The sequence below is a fragment of the Lytechinus pictus genome, chromosome 18, assembly GCF_037042905.1.
Source record: "Lytechinus pictus isolate F3 Inbred chromosome 18, Lp3.0, whole genome shotgun sequence".
Taxonomy (NCBI): Eukaryota; Metazoa; Echinodermata; class Echinoidea; order Temnopleuroida; family Toxopneustidae; genus Lytechinus; species Lytechinus pictus.
In genome coordinates, this window is record NC_087262.1 from 5,820,396 (window position 1) to 5,841,083 (window position 20,688).

Sequence of the window (20,688 nt, forward strand, 5' to 3'; positions counted from 1 at the left end):
CGCACATGTGCATAGATTATGAGATATTTTAGCTATTTTGTTATGTCAGAACTCAGAAAACATAAATAGTACTTATGAACTTAGACAAAATATTGTTAGTTGCAGTAGACAAATATGTATCGGTTACTTTTGTTACTGATTTTAGTACAATTTGGTGGTTAGTATGTTCCATTCAGTCACATTTCATGTAATTCTGCAAATTCGGAAACTTAAGACAGAATTGCAGTTTTTGTTTTGCTATTGTTACAAATAAGTAAATTGCAAAAAAAGTTAGAAATGAATAAGAATTTTTTTATGAATAGATAAAATGGCAGTTGTTTATTATTTGGTTATGAAGTAACTGCCTCTTAAAGTCAGTTTAATTGAAATTGCTGCATTTCCTTTATGATTTTAGACAAAAACAACACTGGTTTAGTAATAATAATTTTCTAATTATGGTTAATATATTAATAGAATTGTTAAGTATTGATGGGCTGTACGAAAGATGTTACTTGGTAACTACCTTTTATTTAAGCCAGCTTTTTGCAATTCTGCAGTTTGTGTCACTTGAGACAGAATTGCTGCTTTTGCTTTGCTATTGTTTTAACAATTCTGTGTGTGCATTGGCTGTCTGTCACACGTATGTCACATGTCTGTTACACTGTTAACTATTCATGCTTGGCTGGTCTTTGTCTCCGCATTCACCTTATAAATGTACCTCTTCCCCTGTTGTATGCAATATCCAAGTGTCGTCCAAGTATTTGTCTAAATAGTTCAATTTTTGTTGTTGTTGTTGTCTTGCCAATTTGATTATATCTTGTGTTTATTGACTTGATGGCTGTTGTGTAAATATGTTTCTGATATGACATAACTAATGTCTCGTGTTTTTTTTTTCAAATTCCTTTGAATCATTTCACGCAAACAATACACTGTGCAACTCCTTCTTGTATGAGGTAAATGGGATTTCAGCATCTTTTTCAAACAGAATTATTCATTTGTCTGATCAATCGCTATTTATATATATATGCACTGTATATCTATATTGATATTCATTTATTTGTAAAGCACATTAGAACCTGTTTTCTCTCACTTTCAATATATATCTTTCCTTCATACAGTGCCCAGATAGCCCGCCCTTTTCCTTCCGCCCCAACCCCAACTTTCAGTTCTCTCCCCTCACTTCATCTAGTCACATTCTTTTGTGTTCACACTCTCTTTTAAACCTCACATTCTGTACACTTTATATCTTTTAAAACTCAGGTAAAGCCCTTAGATTTGGTATGTAGTTGATCCTGTCATATTTTTGTGTGTTGTGTTCACGTATATTATTTCCAGGCGGTTTAAAATCAAACGTTATTCGAATTCTGACGAGAGTGAGTGTGAACGCAATAATCCTTTCCAACTGCGAGTGTGGATGCCATGTTTAGATCTATCATTTATAAAGAGCAGTTTTGGGTGCTCTAAATGGTAATATTATGTTCTCCACGAATCTTGGTGTAAATAGTTATTTATTTTTATTTTTTCCTCACAAAATCTGAGCAGAAATGTAAGTGTAAAAGAGATATGCCCAGACTGCCTGATAGTTTGATGATTTCTACCATGACGATACCAAAAAGTTAACATAAATACGTTTTATTGAAATGTTTGTAATTTGTTCAAATTAGATTGACTTTCCTGATGAGGAAGTCTCATTGAGTAGTTTTGCTTCCGGTGCATGAGAATTTAATCTGAATAAAAGTGTAGGAGGCCATAGTCATAGGTAGCCAAAAACTCAAAAGAAATATGAGAAGGGGATTCAACATTTTTATAACCTTGAAGATATAACTTTATTTTCCCCCACTCTCCATGCACTTTTCAATGTGTTCTTAATTCAGAACAAGAAATATCATTTATTAAAATTACTTTAAGGATTTCAAAAATGTGTATGTAAACCAACTTTGAAATTGCCTTCTTTGTCAAAGTTTTAAATATTGTCTACAAAAATAATTATTGTAACTTTATTGAAGTATTTGTCCTGCGATAGCTGTATGTTTTTTTTTCTATACTGAAGTTTTGCCAACTGCTCACAGATGTCTTCACAGTTTCTCTTAGATTAAAACTGAAATAGAACTTTATTTCTTCCCTAAGATAAAGTGAATCAGTTGGGTGCATAAGAACTGGGGGGGGGGGGGGTGCTTAGATTGTATCTAGTGTTGAATTAATAGCATTAATATGATATAAGAGGAAATCACCATTTAAAGAAAATTGATGTCATTTCCTTTCAAGCTAAGTTCAGAAGTAAAAGGTGTTTCATTGCTAATGAATGAATCCATTGGAGTGAGCTTCTTAAGATTGGTTTGAGCATGCTTGGAAGATTATAAGTATTTTAAATATTAAAAAAAAAATGATGCTAATTGAGCTCAGGGTAATATTTTTCTTTATAAAAAATTAAATAACACAAGAAGAGAAGAAACCTAATGAATGGGAATATTCTAACTACAATACAAATTAATGTTATGATACACTCCAGTTTAACCTATTACCAACTGGAACTGGACAATTCAAAGTCTATAGGAATTATAAAATTCAGTTGTCAGTTGGTTAAAGCTGTTATTAAAGAATTGGCGGGCAGATACTAGTCTGTTTAAGCTATGTTTGTTTTTTCCTTAAGTTTTTACTGTGCTCCTGTCTTGTGCTTGCCATGGTGAAGAAAATTATTGTAGGTAGCATTCCCAGACAATTTTTAAAGAATAATTTCAGTGCCAAATATGCTGTTAAAATGAAAATTTATTCTTATAGTCTTTGCCACATATGACATTTAGCTGTCCATAGTCAAAACTACAAGAAAGGAACACTAGTCATTTGTAATGTTGCTTGTAACTTACATCTTCATGAAACACCCACCTGGGACCATAAGTTTGATGGTAACAGAAGTATATGCCAGGGGGCCGTTTCATAAAGCTGTTCGTAAGTTAAGAGCAACTTTTAGAACAACTGGTGATCCTTTCTTACTCGCTAAATAATCATCAACATTTAATGGTGAATATCATTTACCACAAGAAAGGATCACCAGTCGTTCTTGAAGTCGCTCTTAACTTACGAACACCTTTATGAAACGGCCCAAAGGCACCCAAATCTAACGCTTGACTTGCTACCCTCTTCCAAAAAACAAACAAAACAAAAATTTAAAAAATATATACCTATAGAATATGGATGAATGAATGATGTGAAATAATGATTAACAAAATGGTAAATAGAAGAAATGAAAAGAGAAGAAGAATTGAAGGAAAAACTGAAAAGACATTTTACAGAAAAATGAAATGAATTGTGCTAATGGGGAAAGAGTTTTGTTTAGACTGTGTGGAATTAGGGCACCAATTAGAAATTCATTCCATTGAATAATCTTTGGTTCGGGTTAGTGTACATTTGAAATGTGTTTCAAATATGTCTTATTTGATTACTGAGATGTTTGCCAAATTTGCAGCCCCCGTCTCCCCCACCCACCTGCTTAACAGCATGCTTGAGTGCTTATAATTTGAAGTGAACTTGAAGTGTATCTACTCTTTAAAGATAGGGAACGAGAAGGCATTTAAAATAAAATTGATTAACTAAATGTTTAAGATTTTTTTATTATTAAGATCATTATTATTGTTATCATCATCATCATAATTGTTATTGTTATTATTATTATTATTGTTGTTATTATTATTATTATTATTATTATTGTTATTAGTATTATTATTGTTATTACTATTGTCTGCTTAAAAGCTTGTTGGGGGAATCAACGTTGAGGAGAACAGTGGGGGTTATTCCAGGTGATGTGGAGAGGAGTTGGATCTCCGCTAGCGGCAACTATGATCAATGATCAAATTCCCCTTTGGTAGCATTTGATATAAAATAATAATTATTATATGAGTAATTGACAAGTGATTAAAGAAGTTATGTTTAAGATTTCCATTTGCTGTATATGAAATTGACTTATTAAGAATTAACTCTGAAATGGTCTAACAATGAGGATACGACTTCTGTAAAAAATGAAAAATAAATAATAAATCTTTGATAAATAAAGGTATGATGAATAAGTGTTAACAATAAACCCTCATTAAAACCAAAAAAAGCTCATGTGAGTGAGTTTGGCACTTAAGGAAAACCTCTGAAATACTCCATTCTCTTCAAAGAAAATCCTGGATGAAGCAAAGATTTAGAGTGTTGAATAAATGTGTACCTAAGAAAGTTCCCTGTGGTATGACATATCTAGTTGTGCTCTGTGTATGAAAAAAGAAATGTATCATTTGACAATCCAACACTTTTTTGCTACTCTCAACCCCTTTCTGCACAAGTTTTCATTCAGGGCCATTTGCATAATATGTGTCATTTCACTTTGATTCATCATGTTTTAAGTGCTATTTTACATCATCATGGTTTCACATCATAAATGACAGATACCAATCTGGATATCAATTAAGGAATTTGTGTTACCTCATCAATTTAAGGTCATGTGAATTTGTGGTTGATCCTTGCAATCACTTGAACTACACTTAAAAAGTTTATAAGACGACACTTCTTTAGTTTTTCTTAAAGTACCATGCACATAATATAGCGATCAGTTTCAATACTTTTGAAAACAAAAATACATGATAAAGAACACTTTCTTTCCATTTCTTCTCGTGAATTTGGTCATTCGATTTTCCATAAACAACCATTGTCCTCCCCATTTGTATTTTGCTGCCCAAATTTTTTGATGTCATTATTGTAAATGGAAGTTGTTATTTAGATCAAATATATTTGATATTTCTTAATGATAGAACGTAGGTATAGGCCTAAGTGAATCAATGTTTTTATCATTTTGTTCTGCATATTCAGTGAGATTGGTATTATTTTTTTATAGAAAACATATTCAATTCAGAAGAATGAAAAGTTAATGTATATATTTATTTTAGCTGGGGCTTATTAGAGACAACTATCAGATCATTTCTTATTTAATGTCAAAGTTGATGAAAGTTTCAATGTTCTTCCTTGATTTTCTCTGTTTATTCACTCTGACTTTACATGGTGGTGGACTTGGCCTGAATGATTATGATATTAATTTTCTTTCTTCCTGTAATATTCAACATCTCATCACCCCCGACCCCCCCCCACCGTTTTCCGTACTCCCTTTCAAATACTTACATCAAAGATCGTTTGGTACTTCATTCCATAACCTCCCTATGTCTTACATTTCTACTGGAATACTAAGTGTTTTCATAATTGAAATCAGTTTGTCACAGTTTCACACAGTGTCTTATTATAACCAAGTTAGTGAAATTGTATATAGTGTAACAAATTTTGACCTAAGACTGTCGAATGTCTATAAATATCACAAGTTTCATAGTTCTTACGTCTCACTCCATTCGTTAGATAGGCCTATTGTATTGTCATGGTATGAATAAAAATGAATTCGGCTTTGTAATTTTAACCTCCAAAATGGTATTTTAACCAATTCATGTCAAAATTGTTTCCTCTTGAATTATTTTTTTGGCAGCTTGTGAAGAAAGGTGGCAAGTAATAGGGGAAACCAGTGTCCAGTAGTTGATTTGTCTGCATTTTTGGCACCTACTAAAACACCTACTAAAACAAAAACATAAACAAAAATGTGTCAAAAATAATATTGCAATTCCTTTTCCCCACCACTGTAGCATGAATCCACACACTGTTATCCAGTAAAAATAGTTAGCATGAAATTATACTTAAAGGCCACCGCACACCCTACGATTTGGGTGCGACTCGATTTTGGAATAAAATGTAGTAGAATTGATGATAATATTGTGACATGGAATATCTTACTGTATAATGCTCTAAATCATCTTCCGAATTTACCCATGTTCAAATCTGTGACTATGCTATCATCCTTATTAGAATAAAAGCAAACTTATCATCTAGTTATAATGATGTTATACCAATCATACGATTGGTTACGATTTGACACCAATTTGGCCTTTACTCCAAAATAAAGACTTGCAATGACCAAAAGTGTTATATTAGTATCCTTACAGTTAAATATGAACCTGAAATAAAATGATACTTTTCATTCACATTTTCAGAAAATTAGCAAAATGTGATATGTTCCAAAAACGGATCGAAGGTGTGCGATGGCCTTTTCTTATTTGATTATCCATGATTTTAAGTACATTTGTAAACCAAGGTTCAATTCACTTTACTCTGTTGAATGAGATAGATGTCTGGTTTCTAAGTGTAATGGTTAATATTTAAGAAGGCAACTCGGTCATAATTCCATGCTTGCAGGACAAATCCACCCGAGCAAAAAGTTGATTTGAATAAAAAGAGAAAAATCCAACAAGCATAACACTGAAAATTTCATCAAAATCGGATGTAAAATAAGAAAGTTATGACATTTCAAAATTTCGCTTAATTTCACTAAACAGTTATATGCACATCCTGGTTGGTATGCAAATGAGGAGACCAATGACGTCATCCACTCACTATTTCTTTTGTATTTTATTATATGAAATATTCTAGTTTTCCCCTCATTGTCAAATGGAACGATTAATTCCTACCTGAACATGTGGAATTAGCATCGTTTGATACTATATGGTTCAGTCAAGTTGCTTCTTGTCAAATATATGAAAAATAAAATATTGTATAATTCAAACAATAAAAAACAAAAGAAATAGTGAGTGCAGGACATCATTGACTGTCTGTCTCATTTGCATGTCGCTGAATTTGGCATATATCACTTTTTTGTGAAATATAAGCGAAACTTTAAATTGTCATAACTTTATTATTTTCCATCCAATTTTGATGAAATATTCAGCGTTATGCTAGTTTGATTTGTCTGAATTTATTTAAATAAACATTTTCTGAGGTGGACTTGTCCTTTAAAGAGTACTTGCAGCTCCCATCCTTTGTTAGTGTGCCAGTGTGAGACCTATGGGCAAGAAGAGGACCCCATTACATGATGCTCAGCAATTGATTTTAGGGCTGAGTTTACGATTGATTTCATGGATTGATATGTGCAACTAATTGTTCATGTCAACTATACGATTGATTCCAAAGCTTTGTGTGGCGGGCCCTTTTTGTTTTGTGGCGAGCGCTAGCATAAAAGCTATTATGTACCTAGTGGGTGTTTCATAACGCTGTTTGTAACTTAAGAGCGACTTTAAGAATGACTGGTGAACCTTTCTTACGCACTAAATAATCACCAATGAACATTTATGGTGAATATCATTTGCCACAAGAAAGGATCACTAGTCGTTCTTAAAGTAACTCTTAACCTACAAACAGCTTTATGAAACGGTACCCGGTAATATCATCTACATTTTATGAATAGCTAGCGCTAAGAATTTCAATTCAATTTCATTTGGTTTATTGTAGGGTCCGGATATAGACACGTACAAACTTCATGAAATTTTAGAAAAATACACAAAATAAACAAGTACTTGCAAATTCACAAAATGCCAACAAATAACCATCACAATTATGTAAAAAGGTATCATAAATTAGATATTGCATTTTATGTTGATGTACTTGTATGCACTAATTCAAAAGTTAAAGTGAGAAATCAAATTTGAGCTATCAAAAATAAAAATTGATAATAAAATAACCCACAACATTGTTACGGTTTGCATTGACATGAGAAAGAAAACAAATGTAAAAATGTAAGGATATATTGATTCTTTGTATTGAGGAACAATCGTAAATTTGGCAGAAATTAACAAATTGAGCCACTTCCCAACTAGCCTTGTTTGAAGGCTTCCATTGACTCACAATATTTTGGTGTAGGTGCTCGATACTCCGCCATGTACATATAGGTATGCTGTGATTTTCAAGTGTCTTCATTTGGTGTAATTAACACCAAAGATAACACCTGTTAAGACCATGTGGTGAAGGCGCGCTTTTATGTGCCGTGGCATTTTACATAAAAAAGTTGTGGTGGCAAACCAGAGCATGGGGTCCTATGAGAACTTTATCTTTCCTGCATTTCATAATCCAGTTATGACTCCAAAAACTTTAAAAATTCTTTGAAACTTAGACAGAAGGATGTTAATAAATAACCAATTGACAATTCATCAATAATGCATTATTTTCTCTTTCTCACTTGTTTAAAAGTAACAATTTGCTAATTATGACAATTCATCAAGTACTTGAAAGTTTTTGTTTTACAATTCAAATCAACTTTTTGTTGGGGTGGACTTAAAACCTTTAAAGATGATGAAGGTTTGAAAATTTTCTCCTTTTTAAAAGTGTAGGAAATTATTTGGATGGGAACCAAAGGTTTTCATGAAAAGGTAACAGCTCACTGGGATGAATGTGGCATTAAGCACATCACAATTGATGTTTCTGATTTTGAATTTGATCTTAGCTATTTGGGGAATTTTGGGGGAAATGCAGATCAATGATGGAGCCAAACACAGTTACCTGTCCAGCAAGACATTTTAATTGATTATTCAAGAATCAGAAATAGATTTGTCATTAAAATTTAAAACCTTGGTTATTTGAAATGTACATGTAACATGTCCAGTGAGATATAGATTCCTGTTTGTAAAAGCCCACCCATCAACAAAAACTGTATGTCTATTCAAAAGACGAGTTGTCCGTCGATACTTCATGCATTATTTCCAGAACTGTTGAAGTATGTACTTTGAACCTGTCTACCTAGAAGGTCAAACCTGCTCTGGTGACCTCCTCGTTAGCAATACCGCATGTCTTGAAAAGACCACAAGTTCTGTTTCCCCCTTTGAATTGTACCCCCATTGAAACCTCTCTATAAAGACCACCTGCTTTGATATTAAGACCACTTTTCTTGTCTTACTTTGGTGATCTATACAGGTTTAGTTATACCCTTGTCCCTCATATGAGTTGTAGCAGGTTTCACTGAGAAAGGTTTAACATTTTGCAAGGGCCCTGTAACATAGAGATTAGTGATCAATTGTCAGGCTCATTTTATGTCTGATCACTCGTAAAACTAAGCCCTACGATCAATCGCAAGTTTTTATGTCATAGGGGCCCTTGGTTCCCTTATGTGATTTGTACGATTGATTGCAATGATAATAGTGTCTGATTGATCGTAAATATCAACCGTATGATCAACTGCTGAGCTTTATCATTGTGTCTGATCGATCGTAAATATCAACCATACGATCAATCGCTGAGCATTATCATTGTGTCTGATCGCTCGTAAATATCAACCATACGATCAATCGCTGAGCATCATATTTTGTGTCTGATCGATCATAAATATCAACCATACAATCTATTGCTGGGCTTTATAATTGTTTGATCGATCATAAATATCAACCACACGATCAGTCGCTGAGTATTATCATTATGTCTGATTGATCGTACATATCAACCGTATCATCAATCGCTGAGCATTATCATTGTGTCCGATCGATCCTAAATATCAACCACATGATCAATCGCTGAGCATTATCATTGTGTCTGATTGATCGTTAATATCAACCGTACGATCAATTGCTGAGCATTATCATTGTTTCTGATCAATCATAAATATCAACCATACAATCAATCGCCGAGTGTAATGTTACATATACCTGAAGCTTATTTACAATGGTGACAGGAATGCTAATGCTTTACTTCTTCTCCCCCTCTCCCTCTCTCTATCAGGTGGTTCAGCAGCGGCACGGAAAGAGATCATTCGCAACAAAATCAGAGCCATAGGAAAGATGGCACGCGTCTTCACTGTTCTCAGGTAAACCCCTGCCCCTTTCCCTGCCAAAGATACTTTTGAGTCTAGGGAAAACTTGCCCCTCCCTTAAGATTTCAAGAATACCCCTTGTAATCTGAAAAATAGCTGCAAAAGTGGAAAGAGATCATTCTTAGCAAAACCAGAGCCATTGGAAAGATGGCACACGTCTTTACTGTTCTCAGGTAAATCTCCTTCCCAGTTAAAATACATAGGGCTTCAGGGAAACTTGCCCTTAAAATGTCAAGAATACTCCTACTAATCTCTAAAAGGTCAATCAATTGTAAATTTCTAGTGAGTCCAGTATAAAATGGAATTGGGGGACAATATACAGAAATATAGTTTTCCATGTGCCCAACAGTACCCTAACATCCCTTCACTCCTTCACCTTGTCACTCTCATCCCCACCCCACCCCAGTCCCCATGTTTAGCTTCTGCAGAAAGGAGGGGGTGGGGGAGTTGTTTGACCTCAAAGAAGGCTTATAGGTGGAAAAGGGCTAATAAAAAAGTTTGATAAGCACTATAGAACTCTCTAGAAAAGGATGATTCCTTTCCAACAAATTAAACAGGTAATTTTTTTTGAGTCTACTAATATGTGATTTAGCATTAAGCCTTAAAGGTGAAGTTATTAAAATGAACGTATCTTGTTGGAATGTGAATAAACCTTGACCAGTAAATTATTAGTTCATTAAATGAATCGGCGGGCTAGTGGAGTATTTGCAGCGATGACTCTTTATTTTTTCTGCTCTTCTACAGACATGTCAAACCAATTAAAACAAATCATGTCCTTCATGATAAATGATTAAAATAAACTATTTTGGAGTTCTGTGAAGTTTTCCCCACAATCATCCGTGCTTAAATTCATGCATTACTTCATGAACGGCTTTGCGACACACTCTCTGAGCTATTGTGCTGTATATTCCCCATGGAGACGATGAATATTTAAATTCTGAGATAAAATAAGTGAACTGTCGTAATGCGAAAACCTCGTGCAGACAAAACTTAACTGAGCTGCCCTCGTGAGAAGTGCTCAGTTACGACTGCATTATGTTAATTCACATCGTAAAAGGATGAAACACCTTTGTTTCTAAGGGAAAGTCATGTCGAGGAACTTTATATTGACTTTAACAGGCATAATGGGATGTACAAACGAAGGATGGTTGAAAAGCCTTTCTCAGACATAAAGTTGGTTTTACTTGATATAGCAATCAAGACTTCCTGTAAAGTCCTCTAAAAACAGTTGTGGACATTCAATATTACAATTTTCTTTGATGCTTATCAAATTGCGGGATTTCATGAACATTAGCTGGCTACTTGCCATTGATTATATTAGCTTCATAAGACCTATCTATAGGTTGAACAGATAAATTGTTAATAATGTGGGTTTGCTGTATGTTTGATAGTTTCAACATTATACAGGTTTTGCAGGTAATTACTTAGAATACAAAGTAGAACTATAGTATCAAAAAGCACCCGAAGTTAAAATTTGACACTCTGATATCTCAGGAATCATTTTGAATGAAAATATCTGTAGTGGTCTTATCTGCTTGATACACACCAGTAAAGACTCAAACTGACACACACAGAGACATTGTTTCTACATTATGAATGATGATTTTCGTCATTCGCTAGCAAAGACGACCACAACTTCAAAATTATTGTGGGTTTGAAGACGGCTGAACAGACCAATCATTGCCCGAAAAAGTCTGTTGCCGTGTGGACAAGCAAAAGCCGGCAGTGGGGAAGGCACAGCGATGGGGTTTGCTCTGTCTGTTCAGCGCTGGCGTTTTTGTTCTTGCTTGTCCGCACTTCCTGACTTGTAGCCTGACGCCATAAACTTGATATAAATGCACCGTAACTGTAAGAAGAGGGAAATATTAAAAAGAATGTTTTTTAAGAATTAGTATGTTATTGTTTTCATTCATTACAGGGAAGAGAGTGAAAGTGTGTTGACATTGAAGGGTCTGACACCGTCGGGTATGCTGCCAGTCGGCGCCCTCTCAGGCGGGAAGAGGACATTGCAAACAGGTCAGTCATAATAATGAAAACAAAGTTGAGTGTATTGTTGTTCATGCTTAGGTCAAATGTGACCTGCCACCCTGAAACCAACAATAAGTTGATCAAAATGAATATTGAGATTTTTAATGAGCTTGAAAATTCATTTCCTAAGCTTTAAAATGATATATAGTATGTTAAAATTGACCAACAATTACTATTACAAGTACTTGATTGATTGCAGAGGATATCCAGCAAGAGCTTAAAAAATAAGGAGAAAACAAGGGTTGAAGATTGCGTTTCATTCAAGCATGAGATGTGCATACTGTGTACTCTCAGTGAAACTTCCAAGCAGTCTGAAAAAGTAGTATCCAAGAAACTCTTGTATCTTTTCTTTTATTCAACTTCACGACCTCAAATTTTCACAATATGAAGAAGAAGAATTGCTCTTACAGATAAGCTATTTTTTAATGTTTGGATATTGGAGACTAAATTACTATTTTGGCTATTGACAGATTTTTGGAATGCATAAACGCTGGTTTTCAGAAACTAATATCACTTTACAGCATATAATTCCCAGGTATATTATCACAAATTTTTTTTTCTCGGGGCAAAAAGTTGCTGGAGTACAAAGTTATTAATACGATGAATCTCGTTTCTTTTCTACAGCGATCGGTCAGAAGATCAGTGGCTTTGAGGAAGCCAAAGGCCTGGACAAGGAGAACGAAAAGATGCCGCCGAGGAAAGATGCACCTCCCCCACCCAACAACAAAGGATCGTAATGACCCCCCTCTCATCGTGTTCCCCCTTCCTCTATTATCAGGATGACACCCTTATCTCTTGTCCCATTCATCACGACCTGGTAGTCTCGGCTACCCTCGTGATACTCTCGGCTCTTTAGCGTCATCATTAAACCCCCGTTATGTCAGAGCCAGGAACATTCCTTTGTAAGCGTAATACAGATCCCTGATGCTCATAGACTCGTATAGTGAGATAATCCTTTCTTTTAAATGGTCCCTGACCTGTTGGCCGGAGGAACTGGTGTCGGAGAGCCTTTGAGAATGAAAGACTTTGGTTGTCGGCAGGTTTGTGGGTGGACCCAACATTGGGAATGTCCTGACTGGTATCATGCAACAGGCTCAGACGGTTCCCATCCCACTGAAAGACATTGGCAGTTCTCGCTTTAAGTGGGACCTGGGTGCTGCACGAGGTCCCCAGCATTCCGAGAAAGACGTCGCGAGTTGAGACAGTGACGACTCATCGAGGCAGGGGACCTGACCTGGATATCCTCAACAGGAAGTAGAGGTAACCACATCGTATCCCATGATTCATCCAGGGACGCCCGACATCCGTCAGAAGCAGGGTATGGTTAAAGGGATGCGATCAGCCCCAGGTCTCACTCCGCAGCATTCAACGAGTCCTGAACCTGTTGCCTTCGAGAACAGGATAGGTCATGTACTGTACAAAGGCAATGAAGATCTACAGAATCTTGTAATCATAGGGTCTTTATATCCAGTGCAAGACACCAACCACAAAATGTTCATCTTGTGTGTTTGTTCAAACTGTCAATGAAGTCAAATTGGAATGTTACCATACAATTGTACAATTTCAAGTTTACATAATTTAGGAATACGTTAGTAAAGCAAGATGTAATGTGCCCACATAGCATTGACTCATATGGTTCAATTCATGCAGCGTGAATTGTTCATTTCTTTGGGAAAGTTCTTTACAGATCCACCCAGGTATGGATGGAGGAAGAGAATCATAGAGGGAATTTTGTCATTTGTTGCAGTGGTTTTTATTGCACAAGGTCACATTTTGCACCAATACATAGAATAGCATTGTTGAACTTGTCTCATTTGAAGGTACTGAAGCGACCGCCTCATGTTTGTGACATTGTGATAAGCTGTTTTTTGGTCACCATTCAGGATAAAAAGCACCATTTTTAAAGTGTGCAATTGAATTATCAGGAAAGGACTTGATAACAGAAAGCTTATTGATTCAATTGATCATGGGAATTAAGAATAAAAGACATAAGAAAAAAATATCAGCCGTTTTAGATACTCTCTTGAATTTGTTAACAAATAAAGTTCACAAATTAAGAATAAGTCATACCCACGTCCATCAAAGATTGCAGCCGTTTTAGATACTCTCTTGAATTCTGTTACAAATAAATTTCTGTGACAAATAAATTTCCCGAAGGTACCCTTCAAATGAAATAACAAGGATCTGAACAAGTAAGGTTTTTGACCTCCCCTCCCTTCTGGTTCTTGTATAACTGAAGGTATGACTCATTCAGTGTTTCTATGGTAGGGATTACAAAAGAACGGGATACGATGGCTTTGATGTTGAGGATGTCGGCTCTGATATTGTTGGAGCGGGTTGTCGGGTCGATCATTTGCTGGAAATTGTTTATGTAGAGTGTAACCTGTATATAAAGATCCTCCAAGGGAGAAATGAACGGTGGTCATATGAGCAGGTGGTCTTAAGAACAGGTTCCTGCATTATACTAGGTAACCGATCTTGGGGTCTTTATAGAGATGTGGTTACAGGTCACAGGAGGCATTGTTAAAAAGCAGGTATGACTTCGGTATGCAATCTAGTCTGTTCACTGGACTATGTAACTTCTGATTCCTCAAGAGCATTATGCTGCACATTTTGGATGTCACAGATAAGCCAAGAATGAGTATCCCTCGTTAAGAAATATGTAATGATAGTCGTATTATGATCTAAAGTGTATCAAGACATGTTTATACATCTTTTGAACACAATACTTTGTTACTTTAGTTGTTCCATGTAACGGTACGATGAGGAAAATGGGGGTCCACAAACTAAGGCTGATCATTTAACCCTTTGCAATTCACTGCTTGGTGGGTTCCGTATGAAGTCTATCCAAATTGACAGCACTAAGTGAAGAGGTTCAAACATAACCCCAGAGTAAAATTAGGTTTTGAAGCTTTATACTTCAAGATCCTAGTCTTAACTACAGCAAACATTTCAAAGCAACGTGGAGCATTATTACACCTGTTGATTACTATTGTCCATTAATTTCCTGGTAATATACGCTACATTATATAGGGACTTCAGATACAATAAATGTACATTCTATGTCATTCAGAAATTGACTAATCTGTGTTATTATTAAACACACGTATAATCTTAGAATAAATGTGGAATATATACATTTATATATGAATATATATATATATGAACCTATATCCTACAGACTATAAAATGAGATTCATTTTTTATGTTGGAAGTCAGGTGCAGAAGGTTGTTCATGGATGTGGTTCCAGTGCAGAAGGTCTTTAATAGTTGTTTATTGAAACATGAGTGCGTTAAGGACCTTCTGCCGCTGGTATTGAATGAACTCGCGCCTTTCTGACTTACGTTGGGTGTGTTGGTGTAAATAGTTGTACATTGTAGAAGCACTTTTTGCATGTTTATAGTCAGCTGAATGGCGTAGTTTTAGATTCTCATTTTCATTCATTCATTGTTTTATTCCCACCCCTCTCCAAATTATTATTCTTATATTATTACAGAAATATCAAACTTCATTTGAGATGTATGTGACATATGATGATGAAGGTCAAAGGTCATGCAGGTCATGACCCTCGCTCATTTGCATACTGCACAGCAAGCACGCACTGTGCACCACTGCTTATATTCTTTACTTTTAACCCAACGTAGATACCTCTTTGCGTTGTTAGGGCGGTAAACCTGCCTCAACTGCATGTATATGTAAAAAAAAAACGAAATCGCTACTTGCATCAAAGTAATTACTTAAAGAGAGATTATTGATAAAGATTGAAGAATATTAATATAAAGGAAATTTTCTAGAATATTGATTTCTATTGTATGATTTGCAGGTCAAAACAATGAAACAGTATTTGATGATGATAAATAAATTGCTGTTTATATCAAGCTCAACTTTTTTTTTGAAATGTAGCAATAGGACATATGTTGACATTGCACTGAAACAAAGGAGCTTCTAGTGCTGGAGTCACATCTGGCTTTTTCCTTCTGAAGCCTCTACAATGTGAGGAAAAGTGAGAGGCATAAATATGCACTTAATAATAAATAGATAGGAACAATATTGATACTTATTAATGGTGGAGAATCTGTATTCAGCTTTACAATGAAATTGGCATAACAAAATACAAGACTTGAAAGGTAGTGGGGCGAAGAAAGATTCTCTTGCAAACATTTTCCGAAAGGTGTAGCTGCTTGAATCTACCGGTTTCCAGTTACCACTCCAGCTTTTGAAGCTCCCTGCTATAAAAATAATCAAGACATCTCTTGTTTGCTAGTCATCAACTCCATAGTCAGAACATTTCACAATGCAAAGCTTTAATCTAAGATGATTAGAAGCATTGGTTTCACCCAAAACCTGTGGTTTTCATTGCATATTTCATATGTTCTTTATATGTGCCAAGTCAAGCTATTTACGCCCCCCCCTCTTCACACCACCACATTCTGTTCACCCCCTGGGGGAGTTTTTCATGAATCATATATTCAGGAATTTTCAATGACTCGTTCGTTCTCAGCCAATCAGAAGCAAGGATTTCGGTAGCTTATAACAACAGTCAGTGAATATCACTGACCACTTGTTTCATGAAATGCTCCCCCGTTTTAGATTTAGTTTGTGTTGGAAACGTGCACAGTTTCACTGTACAGGCCAGGCTTTGAAAAAGCTAGTTTTTGTTGTTGGTTTCTTTCTATCTACAAACGTGATATTTTTGTAAGAGTACATTTGCACATTTGACAGGATTGCCTTCTCGAGTGTTAGTTTGAAAACTTCTGCACTTTATAAAAAAAAAGAGACATCTTCGTGGTTTATTTCTACAGAAATTTTGTACAAATCGTTGGATAGGAAAAGAACAAACTTCTCAATTTGTATGGATTTATTTGGCATGATAACAGACCTCAAACTCTTGTAATATAGACTTCATCTGGTTTAGGAAAAGACAAGTTGAATCTCCCACTTTTTGATGTGGAGGCTTTTGGTCGTGATGCGAGAGATTTTTATTCCTCTTTTCATAAATATGTAATCTATGTCATGGATATTGCCACAAGCGTCATAGGGCCATGTATCTTTCCTCCTAATTGCAATATAGAAATAAAGGAGGTGGAAGAAACACGACCTAGATGTCTATATGTGGGACTGGGGTGAGAAGTATGAGGTCACCATGTAGTAGTTAGCTTATGACCAGATCTAAAATGTCGCTGACTTGGGGCAGGGATTATCCCCACAGTCGATTTCTCCAAAAGTGAATGTCTTTGCTATTCTCTAGTCTTAATGCATTATCAAGTCTGACGACAGCTAGCGGAAGTCCTCGGAAAATAAGAGGTCTGGGAAGGTAGACTAGCACTTGGTGGTACTGTGTGGGCTTGGAGAACCATTCTCTGCTTATTTTGGAGGGAGGTGCCGTGGACGGGTGGGCAGTTTACCACACTCTGAGCCACGAGGTCAAGGGTTCAAATCCCGTGAGACTAATGCATTGTCATTTGGCGAAACATTGATCTAGGTTTGCCACCCTCCACCCAGGTGCTCGGTTCTTGTATTGATGGGACTATGTTATGCATTTTACCAAAAGCAGAATGCTCTGAAGTCCCAAGTGCATCTCGTTACCAGTCACCTGGGTAATGATGTACCGGAGAAGGCAATGAATACCATAGGAAAAAAAGACCCACTCTCCAAACTCTAGCTATCATTACGACTCCTACCGCGCTGTTCTTAAGGCTTGGTAAATGTATGTGTAGTTTTTCTATGTAGATGAGAATTTCAGGTATTCTTTAAATATGCAAGATCATCATGAATTAATTCTAAATTATGACCATGTATGTGTATAACAGTAGATTCAATATCAATGATAGGACGTCTGGGTAAGTTATTCAAAGTTATATATGTAATTATATCTCGATGTTGTACCATGCATTCTTTGCTAGAATTACGTTTTTTTTTCATCATGAATATTACTGTGGTTGGAATGGGAAAGAAATGTGTTCTATAAATAATTTCCCATGGTTTTAATTTTGAAATTTGTACAGATATAACATTGATAGCATGAGAAAAATAAACTTTAGAAAGGAAAAAAAAAATAAAATGTATGACAATAATGTACAAGTAGACTACAGATATTGTGAGGACATTTCTTGTCATATAATCATTTTCTTGTACAAATGTTTTTTTTTTATTTGCCTGAACTATAAATAAATCTTGTGTGATATAATTTTTTTTTTTTGAAAACAAGGTAAAAAAGTGAGGTAAATAATACTGTGACTGTGTGTAGATATACGCAAACTTTTTATTTTCATGTTTAATGGAACGGCAAAGTCCGACTTTGTTGTATGCAGATGGACTGGAGAGGGCGCTGCTTGTTGAAAACGTAGAATGTGACGAGTATATCAGCCTCCGTTTGTTTGTTTGTCTCTAAGTCTTTATGTGAGTAGCAAGATAAAGGTTGATGTATCGATAGACATCTCTTTGAGATCATGCTATGTATTTCAACACTTATTCCATAGCGAACCAAGTTGGAAGCGACCGATCGATACCTATAATCTTATCAAGAAAATAGATTTAAATGTCAGTGGATTGTCAGTTTTTTAAATTATTTTCAATTGGTTTCTTTCCATCTTACTCTGTTGTTAATCTTTAATTTATGATGAATTATATGAAAGTTTTGGGTCGAGAATCGTGTGCTTTATTTTGAAAGTACCTTACCTGTTTTTAGGTATCATAGTTTATGTTTATGTTCACATTTCCTTTTTTATATTAAGAGTGAAGTTAGCTGAAAGGAAGAGAAATTAAAAAAAAAAGAAAAAAAGATTGTCTGCCATGGAGGAAGGATGGATGAATGTATTTTCTGAAGCAGGAGAAAAAAAAGTAAATACACCAGACTTACGGTTGATCTACTCCAAACCTTTGGGTATTAGTTCATAAGTTTCTTCACCAGGGGTCTGTAACACCAAAGCTCAGTGATCGATCGTAGGACTGATTTGTGAATGATCGTTTGCATTGATCAGTATGTGCAATCGATCGTAAAAGTCAATGTTACGATCAATTGTAAAGCTTGGTGATATGGATGTGCCATGCTGCACGCTGATTCTATGCAAATTCTAGTGGTGTTCGGTGTGTTTTAAGGGTGTTGGTTTGATCCATGTACGTCACAATATAATTGCCAAAGTATTCATTACTCATTTATGTTTTGATTTTGCCAGGCCACAAATTCTTCGTTTGATTTTATCTGGTTTTGATGTCATCACAAATGCTAGAATTTTGTTTAGGATTATTTTCTTGTGTTCTGGTCTGCTTTTATTTTGAAGTTTGTAGATTTGTATTAATCCTTTTGATAGCAAATTCTGTGTATAAAGATCCCGATAAAAATCTAGGCTTTGAAACTGTTCTTGAAATACACATGGTCTTTGTGTGCTGGTTGCTATATTGTTGTATTTGTGCAAGAACGCCCTTAAGCAAAACATTTTCGTGCACCGCATCGGTGCAGAAAAGCCCTTTTGCATGCTGCTAAGGGTGTTTTTGCGCGCATGTGTTGCTTGAAAATGTGGTGTTAAGGGTATTCTTCACAAAGGCATTCTATTCAATAACGTAGAAAGTGGTCTTTATAGTTTAACGTTCGGTAAAACACATATATTTATCATTCATTTTTAGTTATGAAACCACACTCTATCTGTGAATCAAGTTATACAGGGAATTGTTCAATATCCAATGAGATATAATGCAAGTATCGTGTAAAATTATGAACATTTGTAAAAAATGAGCGGAAAAAAAATCACCCATAAATTTAGAGAAATTAAATTTACAGTATCTCTCCTGCTTCAGAATCTACTCGACTGCTACGTGTGAGCTTAGAAACATTTTCTTTACTTGTTAGATATTACAAATCAACAATATATACTGCTGTCATATTTTGTAGGCTTAGACAGTTTGAAATACTCATGATCAAGTATATATCATACAGTAAAATGGTACTCTGACGGTGTAGCTAATAATACATGCAGATGGAAATAGTGGGCTGTAGTTATTTCCTCCTTTTTTTTAGGAAAGCAGGCTGTAGGCTATGGGATCTCTAGTAGAATTGTAGAGAACGATCGTGTGAGGGCAGCAGACACAGGGTCGCAGGCCAATCGAGCCTTACCCTTGGAAGAACGATGCATCCATCTTTGGGATAGTCAGAGGACGTCTATAATCATTCAAGATTTTGTAAAAGACTGTAGGATGATCAAAGGTAACATAAAAACAAGGGGAATCGTGCATCTATTCAACAGCGAAAAAAAAGGGCATGTATTATGTTCCTTTTTTTCCCGGTGAAGAGACTGAAAAGAGTAATGTGTATTATTATTATTATTATGAATATTATTATGATTGTTACTATTATGACTTCTACTCTGAAAAAGATCTCTTTGGTGTTTAAGGACAATAAAGGCTCACTTCCGACCGGAAGAAAGCATACATATGCGTCTTGATGTAATCATTCATTGCCAATGTGTTTATCCGTCGTAAAATTTTGCTACCCAATAGGTTAATTGCCAATTACCATGTTGTCTATTTTCCAGTTAGGCCATACCCATTTCATCTGATATCTACCTAGGCCCGTATTCTGAAGTCAGGTTTAAATTAGACCATGGTCGAACTCTGTGCTAAAATTATGGAAAGCCAAACGTTTCAAAACTTTGTTTACAGTGATTAATTCTCATGTTTACTGTGCTCTTTGCTAATTCTTTAATGGTGAAGAAAACTTTAATGATATCCTTCCCAGGCAGTTAACGTTTTGGGAATCAAATGAGCTGATACATTGAACCTCTACTGTTAGAGATTTATGTAACGACTGGCTTTCCATAGTTAAACCCCAACTCAAAACCAGAGTTTAAATTAAACCCGACTTCAGAATTCGGGCCCTTGTCTTTAATACACCACTTAGTCTTTATGGTAAGATGAACTTTAATACCTTGGTCACATTTGCTCTACGGCGGCCGTACTGCGAGTCGAAAACAAGCGTTTTAACATTTCTTTT

The 20,688-nt window shown here is 35.5% G+C and overlaps 1 protein-coding gene across 1 annotated transcript; it reads left to right on the top strand.

The window, feature by feature from the left end:
• Positions 1 to 1,237: 1,237 nt before the first annotated feature.
• Positions 1,238 to 20,126, top strand: LOC135157492 (protein phosphatase 3 catalytic subunit alpha-like). The gene is made up of 4 exons (XM_064113256.1): positions 1,238 to 1,257; positions 9,583 to 9,667; positions 11,592 to 11,689; positions 12,326 to 20,126. The coding sequence occupies exons 2-4, from the start codon at positions 9,642 to 9,644 to the stop codon at positions 12,436 to 12,438; spliced, it is 237 nt and encodes a 78-aa protein (XP_063969326.1). The 5' UTR covers positions 1,238 to 1,257; positions 9,583 to 9,641; the 3' UTR covers positions 12,439 to 20,126.
• Positions 20,127 to 20,688: the final 562 nt, after the last annotated feature.